Genomic DNA, 16823 nt, shown 5'->3' with positions numbered 1-16823 from the left:
CTCTGTCAAGGATGTGCTCTGATCGGACTACAAAGACAAGGTAACACAGCCCTCAGAAAATGGAGCAGATTATATCTTGGAGATCCCAGCACGCCAATACCTGCTACATGTTGGACACACACAGCGGAATGTTGGAATCCAGGCTTTCACACAATTGCTGGTGTTAGAGGACACTGCAAAGCCATGAGAAATAGTTTAGAAGAACAGCTGCACACAGATTGAGGAGTGTTACCAGAGACCACCAGATTAACCAAGGACAGCAAAGGCCTCTTATTTCCACAATGTCCCCTGCGTAGCAATCAGTAGGGCCGCTCAGATACTGAATAAATAACTACTTGGAGAGTCTGAAGATTCAGGAAAAAAGATCTTATTAGGGAACTAAAACTCATTAGGAAAAAATGGAAAGCAAAGATAAAGAGGAGAAGCAGCAGGGGAGTGCACCAACAGGAGGGATCTTTGCAGCTGCCGCTGGAAATGGGAGAGAGGCTCCATTCAGTAGCGTTTCCTCTGTCTTCCGTTCCCCTTGCCTTTGGCTTCCTTCTCCTTCCGCTCTGCAGCCGTGGTGAAGGTGATACAGTAAGCATCTAGAAAATCCATCAGCTTTGCCTTGGAAATCTTCATGCCGTTTGCTTTCAGCTCTCGGTGCAGTGCAGCCAGCTCAATTGGCTCGTAAGAGAGGACCTTGTGGTACAGGACTGAATTTGAAATGATGCAGTTTCCCACTGCGTCCAGTGTATCTGCTTCCTGGGCTGCTGTCTGAGAAGCTGGGAGCTCCTCTTCCTCATCCTCGGATATATTGCTACAAGAACTAAAAGTGAGAAAAAGTGCAAAAAACAATCAAGGAAACAACTGGTCATCAAGGGCACACTCAGAGATGCCCAAGTCCCTGGCTGCCAACCCTTGCAATGCCCTGTGTAGGATCTCCGACACCAGCAATTGCCAAAGGGAGGGAGGCAGAACACGCCACGTGTTCTGCAAACCTGCACATCAAGCTGTGCCGGTGCTGCCCGGCATTCCTTGCTCCTGCTGCACTACTGCTGACACACTTGCTCTGTGCAGCACCACACGCAGTGCTCACCGAGCAGCGCTCCCTGCTCCTCTTGCAGGCTCTCACTCAACCCTGCGAGGCTCCTTGCAGTGCCAGCTTTGAGCTCTGCCCATGTGCAGTTTCACCCGTGAGCATTTCTGTGCTCTCAGAATAGCTCACTAGCAATTAGACTGAAACGTACAACAGAAGAACTTACTTCAAGTGACAAAAGCTCAGGGAAGCTGCCTACAGTACAGATCCCCTGTATTCTGCATTGACACTTATATTTCCCATTTTCCCAGCTCATCTCTGTGCTGCACAGTAGACTCCTTCGTTAGTATTTTGTTCCCCTACCTCTGTATACCAGTAGAGACGTCACTGCCATCCAGCGAGGATGACGATTCCTGAGAATATGAAGATTCCTGAGATGATGAGAGCATCAGCTCCTCCTTATCAGCTGCCAGAGAGCCCCTCTCTGGAGATACAGTTGGTGTCTGTCTACAGTTGGAGATTTTGGCACGTTTCCCACCAGCATGCCCGTTAGTCTTCAGCTGCCTACGGCGCTTGGCTGGAGGCCTCTGTGGGAGAAGCTGGGAGGATGGGATATCATCCTCTGTGTCAGTATCCACATCCGTATCCACGTCCTGGTGAGTATACTGGAATATGGCCTTCAACTTTAACACCATCTGGCGTTTTGGGAAAGGACGAACTCCAAATCTGAAAGAGAAAGGTAGGACTTAAGCCTAAGATAATGCTGCGCCTTCCACTGCTATAGCTCAGGAATGTGACCAGGCCAGGAAGCTCAGTGGCCAGCTGGAAGAGCATGACATTGGAAAACCATCAAGTTTTCCCCTTTAGCACAGTAGCTGCCTTTCACACCACCTACCAGCAGGTTTCTCACAGAATCACAGAATGGTTGGGGTTGGAAGGGACCTCTCGAAATCATTTAGTCCAACCCCCCTGCTCCAGCAGGGACACCTAGAACATGTGGCACAGGGTGACATCCAGGCGGGTTTGGAAGATCTCCAGGGGAGGAGACTCCACAACCTCTCTGGGCAGCCTGTTCCAGGGCTGTGACACCCAAACAGTAAAGAAGTTCTTCCTCATATGGAGATGGAACTTCCATGTATTTTTTCTGCTCATAAAGAGATGTACTTGTACTTTTTTTTTTTTTTTTGTAGATATACTTGTAGAAGCAGTGCTAACCTGCTCAACTCCCTCCTCAGTTCTGGGGTCTTCATAAGGGAGTAAGCTGGCATTGGTGTCATAGGAGTCTCAGGAGACTTGTCCTTCTCAGGAGACTTGTCCTTCTCTTGACAGGCAGGTTCTGCAACAGAATGAAATTGTCATCAGAATTAGTACAGAAGGATATAGGAGGGATGATATCTTCCCCTCCTGGTGGCAGATATTTTAATGTTATCTAGTAACTGTTTAAGAAGAACTACTTGTCTGCAAGCTGCTCTACTAAATACCTTTATACTGAACAGATCAACACTTTCGTCTTCCTTGGGTCTAGGATATTTGTTTTTTACTGTCTTTAAATCAGAAAACAAATTGAGCCATATGTTAGGTCTGAATAAAAAAGCCCACTGGAGGCTTTGATAGAACTGCTGCAAGGTAATTAAAAATATATGTTTACTGAATTCTGTGAAGTGGTTCTTTCCCAAGGAAGAAAATTGCATAGGAGAGACTTGATGCAGAAGAAATCGAACAAGTCAAGGTTCTGGGGGCCTGAATTAGATACTGATTTAGTGATACTGATTTCCTGATACTGTGAAGCACAGTCAGTCTCAGGTCATGTTCTAAATCCTGCTTGTTAAACTAATTACTTACGATAGTATAATTAGTAATATATCTAATAAATATTAAGGGATAAATTGCTGTTCTTAGAGCTTAGATGGAAGGAACTGTCCTAGTAAGCAGCTGACCCCAGAAGGGTATGACCCCAGAGGCTGGTGTTCTCTGTGTCATCAGACATTCAAGCAGACAAGGCCCAGCTCCTGACACCACTAAGTGCAATCTGGTGGCAAAGAGCAGCTTGGCCCTTAGTCTTGTGTGCGTCCTGAAACCGCTCACTGTGTCCTCCAGTTGGGACCAGTGCTGGACACACAAAAATCTGTTGGAAGAGCCTACAATCAGCAAACAGAAGGGCAGGGCACGTCAAAGCAAAGGCAAATCAGAAGAACTTTGCAGGAAAATATGCAGAGAGCCTACCCGTGGGCAGGAGAGGCACCTACTTCCAGCCAACCTCTATACTTCTACCACTGGAAGCAAAGCTTACCCGATGTCTTCGTGTAATTGTTAGCACATACATCAGTGATGAATGCATGAAAAACAAGACCCATTAGTGCAAGGAATAATCATTCCCTAGCATGCAAAGTGAAGGCTGTTTGATTTTTTTTCCCCTCCCAGGTAATGTCTCATCATTTCTACAATGCATACGATCACTGTCAAAGCAGCAGCATGAATGGATCACAAATGGCTACGCTCCAACTATCCCACGTATTTAGTTGCACTCCCCCACATCAGAAGCTGACTGTACCTTCTTGAGCCTGGCCCTGACTGCTTTGGATGAGAAGGCCAAAACACCCTCTCAATATAGCAGGTGAACAACAAACAGGATGATCACTTAAAATGACAACAATTTAACCTACTTCAGTGAACTCTGTACAGATACAAGCTCTCACCGGGAGTCTTTGCAAGGTCTGTCGGACAGGCATCTGCTGAAGCTGACACCTTCTCAGTTAAAAAAAGCATCTGTGGGAATTCCTCCTCTTCACTATCTGAAACTTCCCAGAATCTGGGCTTCAGGAAACTTTCAGGAGAGCCAGACTCTGGTAACTTCCTCTCTTGTTCTAGCTCCATTTCATTATCAGAAGATGAAACAATAATATCAGCCTCTTTTCTGTTCTGGACTGCAACATCCGGAGTTTTTATGACTGGTGTTGACAAAACTGAAGCATATTTATGCTTGTTTAAATCAGTGCAGGAAAGCTCTTCTGGAGAAATTGTGCTCTCTATGTTCCGATTTCCTGATGTAATGTCCTGCTCATTGGCTTTCTGGAAAGCTATTTTGGGAGACGGGAATGGTTTTTGATTTCTCTCTGGTGTTTTTGCTTCTCTGGGAAATTTCCTATCCGATTCTGAAGACATAGGTGAAGAACCAACAGCAGGATAAAAAGACACAGAAGATTTGAGAGGAGGACTGCCACAAAAACCATCCCTTTGTGGAGAGAGGTCTTTTTGTGACTTGGAGTAAGGAAGCAAATCATTAACATCAGCATGTTTTTTGCTAACAGCCTTTCCTGACTCTTTGATAACTTCTTTCATTGGAGAAGGCTCACTGTATTCTATCTGATTTTTGGAAAATAAGCATTTATAATTTTCACGCCTATCAGTATCATTGTGTAGTGAACAGTTGGTGAATTGTTGTTCTTCCAAGCGGTCTCCTTCTCCCATATTATGTGAAGCCTGAGACAACTTGAAATCTTTCCCACTTTCCCATCTCCTAACCCACATCTGAGGTTCAAACTGACAAGACTCAAAATTGATGCTTGTGGCATTCACATTTTTGCATCCACTTGTATTCTGCATTTTCTCTTCTTCAGACAACTCACATTTGGATGTTTCCACATCACTGTCTTCCCTCAGATGTTTGAAGTCATTGCTTATCAAGGCAGATACGGACCTTTTTGCCTCTTTTTTCTCAGTCTGCTGGTTCGCACCTTGGGCTACCTCAGTATCCCTACAGATGTTGTCATCTGTGCCTTCACTCATCTCCAGTTTGTCTTGAACCATTTTTCTTTGAGTTGCAGCAAACTCATATATTTCCTCCAGCTCCTGTTCACCCACCCCGTTGTCGTCTTCCTTCTGGCATGCAGGGTTTAGCACAGCTTCTTCTTCCTCATCTTCAGCCACCCACACTGAGTTCAGGAGCTCTTTGAAGTTCTCAGCTCTGTTATCATTATCTTCATCATCTCTCGCAGAGAGGAGATCATCTTCTGGATCCACTCCAGAAGATGCCTGGCTCTCTTCAGCGCAGTCCTTACACTTGAGCACAAGTTCCCTTAAATCAAACCTGCAAGAATGTAACAGAAATGTTAATGTTTATCTCCCTCAAAATTCATTCAAAATTCCAAAACGTTATAGTTGCCTGATCAATCTAGTGAGTCTTGTAAAGAAAGTTAAATTTAATTTGTGAAACTGTTGTGCCAAATTAGACATGCAGTTTCAACATTAATAAAGTCAATAACAATTTCAGGTTTTCACTCCGTGTCACCATAATCTTCTCAGGTTTCACACTTATTTCCCCCATTCCAAACAATGCATCGCTGCCACTACAGAGGATAATCAGTTCTCCTTGATTAGGTATGAGTTTAACTGACTATCAACATAAAAGAGCAGATTTTTTTTCCTGGTCTTTTTCAGAATTACTTTAAAAGGAGGACACCTACATTTCCAGAACTAAGTGATTTTGATCCGATAGAATGTGTTTCATCTGCTGCTGTTTCAAGTTCATTATCTAACACATGTCTAGGATCATGACTGACATAACAAATTAGCATTCCCTGCATCCACATTCTGCAAGTCTCATTCAGATTAAGTGTGTCACTAGGGCAATGCTTTGAGAATTACACTCATCACCATTGCCACCATCAGCTGTCATTAAAGATCATGAGACAAAACTTGGCAAGTGTTCTAGTCATAAACCAAAAATAGAAAATCTCAAGCAGATGTAACCTGAAGAAAGATTCATGAAAAAATGAGGATAAGATGCTCTTGTGTTCATATTTCACTTAAGATGGAAGCAGAGGTACTTGCATCTCAAGTGAAATGAGTTTTGTGAAAGCCACTGAAACCACAACAGAAGGTATCAGGTTAAAGTCCATGTGGCTGAAAGCATGAGGTGACCCAAAGCACACTCATATGATACAAACCTGGCAGCCAAAGCCCTCAGCTGGGGCACGATTCTAGCAGGGATGTCAGTATAAGCAGTGTAAAGATATCGCAGGAATGCGAGGACTGCCTCTTTTGTCACATCGCTCAGCAGCACCCGGCGCGTCTGCTCGTCGTCATCGTCCTTCACCTTCACATATATCCCTTCGTCGTAAACCTGTGCGGTAAAAGGAAAGCAAACAAGGTCCGCTTCCTCATAAAGGAACAACACCAGCAGTATCTGCTCTCTATCAGGCCACTAATTTTTTTTTTTTTTTTGTGTCAAAGTCTGTTCCTATGGCCAGGATTTGATGCCTCAGAGGGAAGCTAAAATGACCAGAGATACAGAGCTCCCTGGGGAATAGGGAGCTCCATACAGCTGTTAACTTGTACCCTGAAGCTTTCAAGGACCCCTCATAAATGGTCCTAAGCACCTTGAGTTGAAACTGCTGTAATCATGCATGAGGACAAAACGAATTCTACTGATTCCAGAAAGAATGACAAAACTTTGTCAAGAAGTTGGTATGGTCTGGTGGCAGCTCTGTCAGAGGGCAAGTTCCTGTCTTCAGCCCACTACCTTTCATTGCCTTTGCAGGAAATTGCACAGGAGCAGGCTGGAAACTGTATGAACCAAAATGCTTCTGGAAACACAGAAATTACTTCACTGGCCTTGCCAAAGGCACAGGTCAATGCAGCTACCTCCATAGCACCTGTGGGAGTGACAGACCTCTGTCTGGGTTAGTTACAAGCACAGCTTGTAAATACTGTCTACTCCGTAATCAGCAGGTCCAGAGTGACTTGCCACTGGATCTCCAAATACTCTGTGCTTACTGTACGGCATCACTAACTCATTTGTTGTGATCAGTCTGGAATAGATGGTCAAACTCCTGTTACTGCAAAGGGGCTTTACTCGAGGGGAAGAGAAAAGTCTAACAGCAGTACTTACCAGCTGAACAGCCCGAGGACAGCGTGCATACAGCACAAACATATGGGCATAAAGGATTTCTCCAGAGTCCACTTGAAACTGGATATCACTCAAGTAGGCGTTGTTGACCATGATATTGTAATCTTCTGCCAGCATCCTGAAAGAGGACTAGAACATAGAAGGGACACAAAGACAGGAGTTGTTACAGCTGTAAGGCATTTTCCTGGCAGATAAGGAGGCAACAGCCCAGTTTGTCAGCACTGCTGTACTCTGGGTCCCAGCGTGGGTATGGCTGCCTTTGCCTTCTCAGGACTAACAGAATCCTTATCAGTGCAAGGTCTTCTTGAGGGAGGCTGCCTGACTGTAAGTAGAAAGCAGCTTTACCTGAGACACTAATTGTTGACCTTGTAATTTCTGAACCTAGCGCAGACTGGAAGAAAGGCAAGTTTTATCCAACTCCATGAGATGTAGTTCCACCAGAAACAGCAGAGCTCTTTATTTTATTAGCAGGTTTCTAGGTTAGTTCAGTGGGAACTCAACCTCTCTACTTGCTTCAGTGTGTTTGCAAGGAGCCAGTACCAGTTAGAATGGAAACGGCAGCACACGCTGGGCCATTTCTTCCAGGCTTCACAGGTGGGCTAGAGGAGACTCTGCACGTCATGGACTGCTCTCCAAGGGCAAGACAGGAAGCTCAGTCTGGAAACTAGTTAGGTGTTTCCTGCTCTCTTTTTCTTGGCAGGTAGGACACCTGCAAGACGGTACCCCGAGAAGGCAGGCACTGCTTTCCAGGCAGGAAGCCCAGAACAGCCTTCCTGCTGACACTAAAATTATGACTCGAAAATGGGGAAATTAAGTAAGAACAGAAATATTCTGGCTGCACCATTCTCTGTGCAAAAGAAAGACTGGAAAGGAAGATAAGAGGAGAGGCATTGACAAAGTTCTGGTCAGAACCATGCAAAATGGGTGCGTACATGAGCCTGGATGAAACCCCAGACAGTTCTGTCTCTCCTGGTCTCCAGGAAGTGTGGCCTGTGTCATCTAGGCTGGGCATCAAAGCAGAGTACTACCTAAGTGCTGAGCAGATACATCCCTAGTAACTACCCCCAAATACTCTATGCACTACAGCCTCAATATTTAACCTGGTTCTCTTTGTGTAAATTATGCACAAATCTGCTTTATGTTACCTGTTATTTTAAATTAAGTAGGACAAACACTCTGAAACACCCACAAGCCTGCCTGTGGGCATCAATGAAACATCACGTATTTGGACTTCAGCTTTGCCTAGGATGATTCCTGTGAGTGACTGTAATGCTTAAACATCTCTGTTTCTGTGAAAATGAATGGGAAATACTCCATACTTCTGGAAATTAATCAAATGGGAGAGGCTTTTTTTTTTTAACAGATAAACAATACAAAAATACAGTGCAAATAAACAATACAAAAAAGGGGAAAAATAACATTTGTCCTTACATTTATATCGTTGCTTCTCGGAAATCTCTTCTCTATGGGTAGAAGGGCAAAGCCACTTAGTGAAGAATCACTGGAAGTCAATTCTTTTCCTCAAAGAAGAAAAGGCACATCTCAAGTCATGTACAACCTTCTTGTAAGACAGAACGAAGTGGCAACTCTTAACTGCCATTTCTTCCTTGCCATGACAACTCCCCAAGAGACTCCTGTCCCAGGCTGACATTTCTGAGCTGAACGGTTCAGCCTCCCCCTCTTGGCTTTATCAGATGCATTTGGTTTTCTTGGCATATGACCAGCAGCCATTTGCTGCAGCTTAATAGGAGAACTGAGGGAATTTTACCCAAGTCAAGTACAAAGCGGAGAGACATTAGATTTAGCAACCATAGTCTTCACTGATGAGTGAACAGGAGACACACAGTGCATATATTATGCTAAATGGTTGGACAATTTTAAGGCTACCATTGGTCTTGGAATGTGCCGTTGTGCAATGCACACCACTGTAACCAGGGAAGTTAGAGCTGCTCTTGAAGGAATTCTAGGTGGTGGACTTTTTTCAGCCTGTACAGATCAACTTCAGGGACTGTGTATCCATGTACCAACACAACATCATCTCTTACGCTCTTCTTTCACCAGGTCTTCTCCTGGTGAAACCTCGTAAGACAGTGCTGTCGGCAAAAGCCACTAGGCAGAAAAGAGCATATATTTTTGGGATATATTTTTGCCTCACTATTGGCCGTGTCTGGGCCCCCAGCTGGCAGAAATGCATCTGACACCTTTAAAGGATTTTTAAAATAAAATTTAGAAGCTGCTGTCTAAGAGGAGCTCTTCTTAAATATTGGGATCTATGAATCATTTCAGAAATGTCAACTTGATTGTACCTAAAGCCTGCTACAGAACAATGCCCCCAGATATCACCCCCTGGATCAACAATATCATCTTGCGGCTGCTGCCACTGCTCTCCAAGTTCAGTATGGCTAAACGTGGCTCCTCACAGCTGATGACACCAGAGAGGAGGCTCATGAGGCTGCCAGAACTTACTTGGCTGCTCGACTTCCTGAGCGTCGTTAAGCTCAAGCCTCCACTGAGTTTGTGCTTCCATGGCCAACTCAACCAGTTGCTGCAGACTCTGAACATGAACCTTCTCGCCCTGAGACGAAATCTGTCCAGCCCATTCAGAGCCGGAGTCGGCTTCATCAGCAGCTTTTTCTCCAGTCTCTGGAGAAGCAGGATAATGAGGACTGAGATCAGGCTGAAGTTGCTGAGATACTTCTGGTTGATCAGATCCCACTGATGGCAGAGAAGTCTCTGACTTATAATTCTGATCAAAGGAGAGAAAAAAAAGACATCAATAAAATAATTTTGTATGTATTTGCAGAGCTCAGAGTACAGTCTCTGAATTGATCTCTAGTTCATACTTTCAAAATATCTTAATAAATATTAATAAAATACTTTGAGCGATCCCCAGATACATACTTGCTCTCCAAGAAGATAGTGCTATAAGGCGACAGACTAAAAGGTCCTGTCTGTTTCTGTAGGCAGCATTTATAAAACTACAGAAAAACGAGAGGCAAGACATCTGGATAATAACAGAGTGAGACCGCCCGGTTTAAAACTGGATCACAGTCCTGCATGCAGCTTCAGGCAGTGGGATACATGGGGAAAGCCTGAAATGCGAACGCTTCACTTTACAACCCTAGGAGTGCCCACCCCCTCCTCAGTGTAACACACAAGCATCCATCTTCAGTGTGAACTTTCCACACTGTTCCTTGCTGCCTTGATACAAAACATGAGTAAAGAAAGAGAAAGGCTCTGATTATAATCAGTCAGAGAAAAGTATCAAGAAGGAACACAAGAGTCAGGCTACTGTAAAAATAGCTAAGCTAGTGGCAAAATGAAGAGGCTCAAGCCCTCTCACTCAGTGCTCTGCTCCCATTTGTTTTGTCTTCCAAAAGCCCAAAGAACAGCTTGGCAACACAAGCCTCAGGCTCCTGTCCAAAAGGGAGAAGTGAAAGTTCAAGATCACCAAACCTACTTGTGTGAGACCAGGGGACAGGTGTGCAGGAGCAGAGAGCACGCAGAGCATGGGGTGACTCACTTACATGGCAGAAAAGAGAAGGGCTACAGAGCAAGTAAACTGTGGCACACAAATACCAGAGGAAGGAGAAAAGAGCATCCCACCTGCACAGTTATGCAAGGTACAATTGGAGGGGTCAGTTCAGCAGTGTAGAATGATTCAGGGTCGCAGGGCCCTGTTAGAGCATTGCTGTTCCATAAAGGGCAGTCCTTGTTTCTGGGCGATGGCATGAGCCAGTCTGTTTTCTCAGATCCATCCTCCAAAATCCTACTGGTGGGAAGCCGAGGAGTGGAAAGGAATTCCATCTCTTGTGTAAGCACCATGGCGGCTCGCTCTTCAGTCCTTTTGCGGGCTGTCTCTGGATCCCGCAGCAGTAACGGTGGAGGAGTAGTTGGGCCTCTTTTACGTGTTCTTTTCTCTTTAAAAAGAAAAGCAAAAGAAACCCAAATAAATGAACAGCTGAACACATAAGCAGAGGAACTGAACCTGCCAGCTTTTTCAAGTGTTGCAGTTGGCAATGATCAAAATGCAACTACAGCAGAACACAAGATTTCTGCAATAAGTCCCAAGTCTCCCGTTACTTCTGCCAGAGAAACAAACCTTCAGGGAAGACTTATTCGTGCACACATGGTCCTGCTGGGCTGAGCTGTCAAATCAGATCACTATGAAAGCAACTGATACCTATGTGCAGGCTACCTTCCAGACCCTTTGAACAGTGAGCGTACAGTGCTTTTGGCGAGTTAGCAGCGCTTCACTCAAAAAAGAGAGAGAGAGAGAGAAGAAAAAAGACTCCAAAGCCATGAAGGACTGCTTTTGGTGCGTCTTGATCACTGGTGATGGTCACTCATGTCAAACCACAGCACATATGAATCCTGCACAGCTCTCATTTGTCAGGTCTGTTTCTCAGGTCTGTTTCTTTACTGCCTTTGACTTCCTAATTCCCAATATAATTGGCAGTGGTTATCAGCAGGAAGAGATTGAGGAGAGCCACGAAGAGCAAAGTGTCTCCTATGTGCAGAACTCAACCTTCCCCCAGGGCAACTGGCTTCTTTTCTGACCATTTTTGTGCATTTAAATAGCAAACCACAGGTTCAACGTGTGTAGTTGTATGCACATATACCTCAGAAAGAAAGCAGAGCAAGGAGAGACGGATGAAAAAGTTGCATAATCAAGGGTATGGGACAGGGAATAAGAAAAATGCACTGCAAAAAAAATAACAATGGTCTTTTCATGTTTTCCCTTTGGGATTTATTAAAAAACAACTCATCTTAAAAACATTCTATAGTTTTGAAACAATCAACCAGTGAAATAAATATAAGACTCAGAATGGATTTCAGTGAAACATCCTGCAGCCTCCCTTGGCTATCTGTATGTGGATACTTTGCATTACTCCATCTCGGACAACTTAAATGAAACAGAAGTGTGCTTGTCATCCCCTATGCCCAACAGAAAAGTTGGTAGTGAAGAGCAGGCTGTTACATCACTCCTCCAATAGTATAGTCTGAGACACTCACGGTGACACATACCTGATCCAGGCTTCCATTTGATTGGCAAGGCAGCCACGGGTTTCATATTTGCAGCTACTGCTGCTTGTTCACGCTTTTCTTGCTCCAAGAGAGAGCGTGACATTGCCATAGCAACCTGCAGATCTTCATCCTGAGGTTCCATTTTGATCCTCTTTTTCATTTCCTTGGAGTCATGTCCGGAGAACTCTTTGCGTTTTGATATGTTTGGTTGATTGCTGAAACGTAAGAATGCAGCAGAAAGCCCAAGTTAAACTAACATAACTGGATCAGAGACAAGAAACCCTGAGCACTTCAGACCAGCTGCCCCCCTTCCTTAGAGAGATTCCCATATCCAGAATAATAAGAAAGCATCAACAGTACTTTTTTCTGTGGAGGAAAGAAAAGGATTTCTTATCATGCGTGGAATTCACAGCAATTTGGAGAAAATCTTATTTTGGAAAGGTAAACATAAGACTGCAGCACTGACAAACTGCCTTTTTTTTTTTTTTTTTTGCAAGGGCAGGAATGGCCTTAACCATCTGCTACCTCAAACCTAAACTTTGTATCAAAGGGCAAAAAACAGGTTGAAGTCAAGAACACCGTCACCAAAACCGTTCTGCCAATCTTACACTTCCACAATAAACAAGCAATGGCCCTTCCTCAGCACAATAAGACTTAAAAGTCCTTTGGATACATTTCAGGCAGGCACCACTCGCTATACTCTGAACATGTTGCTCAAATCCCAAAGAGCAGATACATCTCTGCACCCAGCACAATTCAAAACATCCTGTATGTTTCCTCCTTGACTCTGTGGATAAGGCCCATGTATCCAGGACAGCAACGAGCCGAAAAGCTGAGGCCTTGGAAACACAGATACTCCGAAGAGACTGTATGCTCATATAGCATGTTCTGCTTAATAAGCTCAACCACGCTATTCAGCTTTATTACATAATTACCTCTCAGAGCATAAATATTTCTGACAAATTAGTGTAAGATTATTTACTTCCCATTTTGCTCCTGTCTGCTGACTCATAGTCATCCACCACTTTTGAAGGAAAGCAAGATTTTCACCAAAATCTTACCTGGGATACTTAGGAGAGGCAACTCCAAACTGAGACACCTGCAGTGCCTGAAGCAGCATTTTAGGAGGAACATCCATCTTCACAGCACAGCGTTTCAAGTGAGTAGTTTGGCTCTCGGAAGTTTGGAAATGTTTGCCACAGACGAGACAATCAGGGATTGCTGGTTTGCTGGAGGAGGAGATCTCTGCTGCCTCCATCTCATCCAGACACCTGGAGGATGATGGAAACAAAACAAAACAAAACAAAATAAAATAAAATGCTCTTTTTGAACCTTGCCTCCTGAAATGCTGTAATTGAGCAACTCCAACTACTTAAGCAAGCTGTTTACAATACTTTCTTTACAGAGAAGCACAGACTTTTCATTTATAAAGAGCTAGCTGTATGTAATATTTTAACAGTATTTGATATTTACCACTAAGGAAACTGTTATAGAGTGCTGGCATCAATTTAAGCCCACACCATTCTGACAAAAGAAAACACAAGGATCCTTCCCTTAGCCTTCCACTCTCATTACCTGTGGAAAGCAAAGGTCTATAGTGCCTATATATAGTATTTACAAAGGTATATAGTGCATAGTCTATGTATTTATTCATCTTGCAAAACAGTATCACATCTTTCCTTCAGCGAATAGCTCAGATTTGCAAACAGCTGACATACCAAATGTTCTTAGGAAATCATTATATAAATGAATAAATGGTGTTGAAATGGGCAGATTTTGAAATGGACACTAACGGGTAGCTTTGCTACCTAGTCTGCAATTACATCTTCTCTAAGGCACTGCTGCTGAAAGCCACACTGGCCTTTCATGCTAGTGCTTCACCTATTAACGTGCTGCCCCCATCGTGTTGTGTTCATGGCTGAAAGATCCTTCTGGCAGATCTGACAAAAAAACAAGCCCTTCTCCTCTAGGCTTTCCGGGACTTCCTCCTTGATCTTCTGCTGAAGGGCAAAAGCCAAAGCACCATCGTCCTTTGTGGATGGAAGATCGTGGGTAACTGGCACAGAAGGGAGAGATGATAGAGTTAAACATCTTGTAGTGAAAGGCATGAAACTGTTACATTTGTCATGATTATTTTATTAACTTAAAAAACCCCTGCAATCTTCCTGTTGCATCTTCACATCTCATTTCTCACAAGGGAATGCACAAACAGTACAGGAGAGCACTACCCCAGGAGTGGAAGGTGGCAATTGGTTCATCGCACATTATGTATCAGAACCAAAAGGAGAGTTATGTTTTAGATGAAGTTTCTGGGAGAACATGGGGTCTTAAACATTACATATTAAACACAGGAAATTCTCATGTCCATAGAGAACCAGCAGGGCCTTGACTTTTAAAGGGGCCTTGACTTTTAAAGCACCAAAACACCAAAAAAAGTGCTATGAATTCAAATTGCTACGGATTCAATTCATCTGCATAGAACATCCTATTTTGTAAGTGCTCAGAGATTTACAGAAGACACAGAGTAACTAAGGTCATATTTATATGAGCTACACAATATTGCCCCTGAGAAGAACGACTGGATTTACTGATGCTCTTAGAATCTCAACCTGTTTCCAGAAAGTAAATTCTCTCTCCAGAACTTAACATAAAATCAAATTTCAGCCTCACAAAAGATCTAGGAGAGAAGTATAGAGATCAATACACATTTATCAATAGAGAAAGCAAGTTCTCAGACATGTCGAGCGACTTATTCAGCATCACACAAGCCACCTGTCCAGCTGTGAACAAAGCCCAGGAATCCAGACTGCTGCTCATGCAATCACCCTAAGCAGCCCTCAGCACTCTCCATGCACACACAGGAGCTAAATAACAGCAGAAACGTACCTTTTTCCGGGTTCTCTTCCTCGCTTTCATCAGAGGAATTCCTGCTAGCTGCAGCCTTTGGCAAGCTATCGCCCAGGCTATGTTTTAGCTGCTCAGGTGCCACTCTCTTGAAGTGCTGCATTCCCTCCACCGCCAGCTTTGCTGCCCGCACCTTCGACCCAGGCAGCAGTGGTGTCTTCAAGGTGTCTGAAGAGCAGGTCTCTGGTTGTGAAGGACGGAAGGATAGTGTAGTCTGGGAACAGTCACTCGGAGCATTCACTGAAGGGGACAAAGCACAGTTTCCCAGTCAGAATTAAACAGGTAACTGAGCTGCCCAGGGAGCTCTTGGGAAGCTTCCCAAAACAGCAACCTGAGATAGTCAAAAAAAATGAACATGTTTCTACTCTGATCTTCAAGCCCTATCCATGGTTCGGACTTTCAGGCTCAGAACCAAGCAACAGGTGTTCCTAAGGAGGGGTGGTAACGAGCAGCAGGCTAACAGCTCAGTGTATCTCCGCTCTGCTTTGAGGCAACCTGTGAGATCAGACCAAAGATCTCACCAGCCCAGTTTCTGAGTGCAGTCACTAGTAGATAATTACGAAAGGGTATCAGGCAGAACAAGTACAAAATAATCCTTCTCCTGGTTGACCTTAGCTGTCAGTTTAAGGATTTCATGCACTGGTGACTGCCTTCTGGTCATCATATTTAGTCATCACTGAAAGACCAATCCTTCATGAATTAACCCAGAACCTTTCTTAATTTAATTTTTTGGCCTTGGTGACAGTCAATGGCAACATAATTCAACATTCAATACAATAACACACTGTGAAAAAACACTTTGATATAATCTAAACTTGCTTCTTGATGATTTGAGGAATGATTTACATTCTGAAGTCGCAAAAAAAAAAGGTAATGACTCCCTCATATATCACTCAGCACTTAGGTTTCACCTTACTGAAGAACTGCATACCTCCTCCAGACTTCTAAAGAGCTCTACTGAACTGAGTCTTTTCAGTACTAGCCTATTTTCTGTCTGAAAGATTTCAGTGCACGCACCTGTCACATTCCTCTTGGTAGAGTAACTGGTCACTGTGCGCAGCTGGCTGTCAGGGAAAGCGCTTCTCCTGTCTTCTTGTGACGTCCCACCACTACTGCAGGCCACAGCATCGTCGTCTTCTTCACACATCCCTGTCGGCACCTTAGAACCCAAATTTTGTGGCAAATCTTTCCCCTTCACTACTGGAAAGCACTGATCGATTTGGCTCCCAGGAACAGATCTGCCTGTTGTAGTGGTCTTTGTCCATTTCTGAACCTTCTTTGTTGCCTCAGTATCCTCAGCTTTCTCCTCAGTATCCTCAGCTTTCTTCTTTGCCCTACCGACAATTTTTGCCCACACTACTTTAAATTCATTGTCCTCTTCATCCATGGTGCTGCAGGCTGCAGTAATGCTGCCTAGCAGCGCTACAGGGAAAGATCTCAGGAACAGTCAGGGCTGCGTCTTCTCTGGCTCGCCGCCTTCATTCTTCAGACGCCAGCACTTCTCCACTGTTCCAACGGTGGACTTTCCTCTGTGATTAATTCATCTGCATAGAATATATTATAGCATTTAGTGCAGCACATTCTCCAAGGACCCTGCTTATTTTCACTCAGCACAGTGATGACTTTCTTGTTCAGAGGATTTTGGAATGGAAGTGAAGCATTTCAATCTGCCCAAAGCATGTGTAGGATCTTCATGGTACGCTAGAGGGCTTCAGAAAGATTTACTGAAGCCCTTTAATGGAAAAACCTCTAAAAGGTGGATATGTAAGATGGTATACGCAGATGCAGTGTGAAACAGGCCTCTGGTACCAATTTGAAAGAGGACATTCTTTGAAGACTCTTCTTTGAAGGAGAAGAGATTCTCATATAAAATATTGCAGCACATAAGTATAATAGCACATATTGACCCCAAACACTAATACTGTACTTTCAGCACAGACGGACACAGGCCACATTCAAAAGCAT

The 16823-nt window shown here is 44.0% G+C and overlaps 1 protein-coding gene across 1 annotated transcript; it reads right to left on the bottom strand.

Annotated features, from left to right (window-relative positions):
• Nucleotides 1-492: 492 nt before the first annotated feature.
• Nucleotides 493-16245, bottom strand: LOC148593209 (structure-specific endonuclease subunit SLX4-like). Its single transcript, XM_088531740.1, has 14 exons — nt 15876-16245; nt 14841-15098; nt 13836-14010; nt 13016-13225; nt 11955-12169; nt 10533-10846; nt 9393-9672; nt 8358-8446; nt 6909-7055; nt 5965-6140; nt 3854-5105; nt 2234-2316; nt 1382-1744; nt 493-808 (listed from the first exon to the last, which is right to left on the bottom strand). The coding sequence occupies exons 1-14, from the start codon at nt 16243-16245 to the stop codon at nt 493-495; spliced, it is 4248 nt and encodes a 1415-aa protein (XP_088387866.1).
• Between the last annotated feature and the right edge of the window lie 578 nt (nt 16246-16823).

The sequence above is a fragment of the Tinamus guttatus genome, unplaced genomic scaffold, assembly GCF_059628265.1.
Source record: "Tinamus guttatus ecotype Peru unplaced genomic scaffold, ASM5962826v1 Tinamus_guttatus_pri_ptg000429l, whole genome shotgun sequence".
Classification (NCBI taxonomy): domain Eukaryota; kingdom Metazoa; phylum Chordata; class Aves; order Tinamiformes; family Tinamidae; genus Tinamus; species Tinamus guttatus.
This window is presented reverse-complemented; position numbering and strand designations above follow the sequence as displayed.

Excerpts from the sequence above, each read along its gene's own strand:
- LOC148593209 (XM_088531740.1), bottom strand. The coding sequence starts at position 16,245 with ATGGATGAAGAGGACAATGAATTTAAAGTAGTGTGGGCAAAAATTGTC. Across the intron at positions 7,056-8,357 it reads CGAGAAGCAACGATATAAAT|TCCTCTTTCAGGATGCTGGC; the intron begins GTAAGGACAAAT and ends TCTATGTTCTAG. Across the intron at positions 1,745-2,233 it reads CTGAGGAGGGAGTTGAGCAG|ATTTGGAGTTCGTCCTTTCC; the intron begins GTTAGCACTGCT and ends TTTCTCTTTCAG.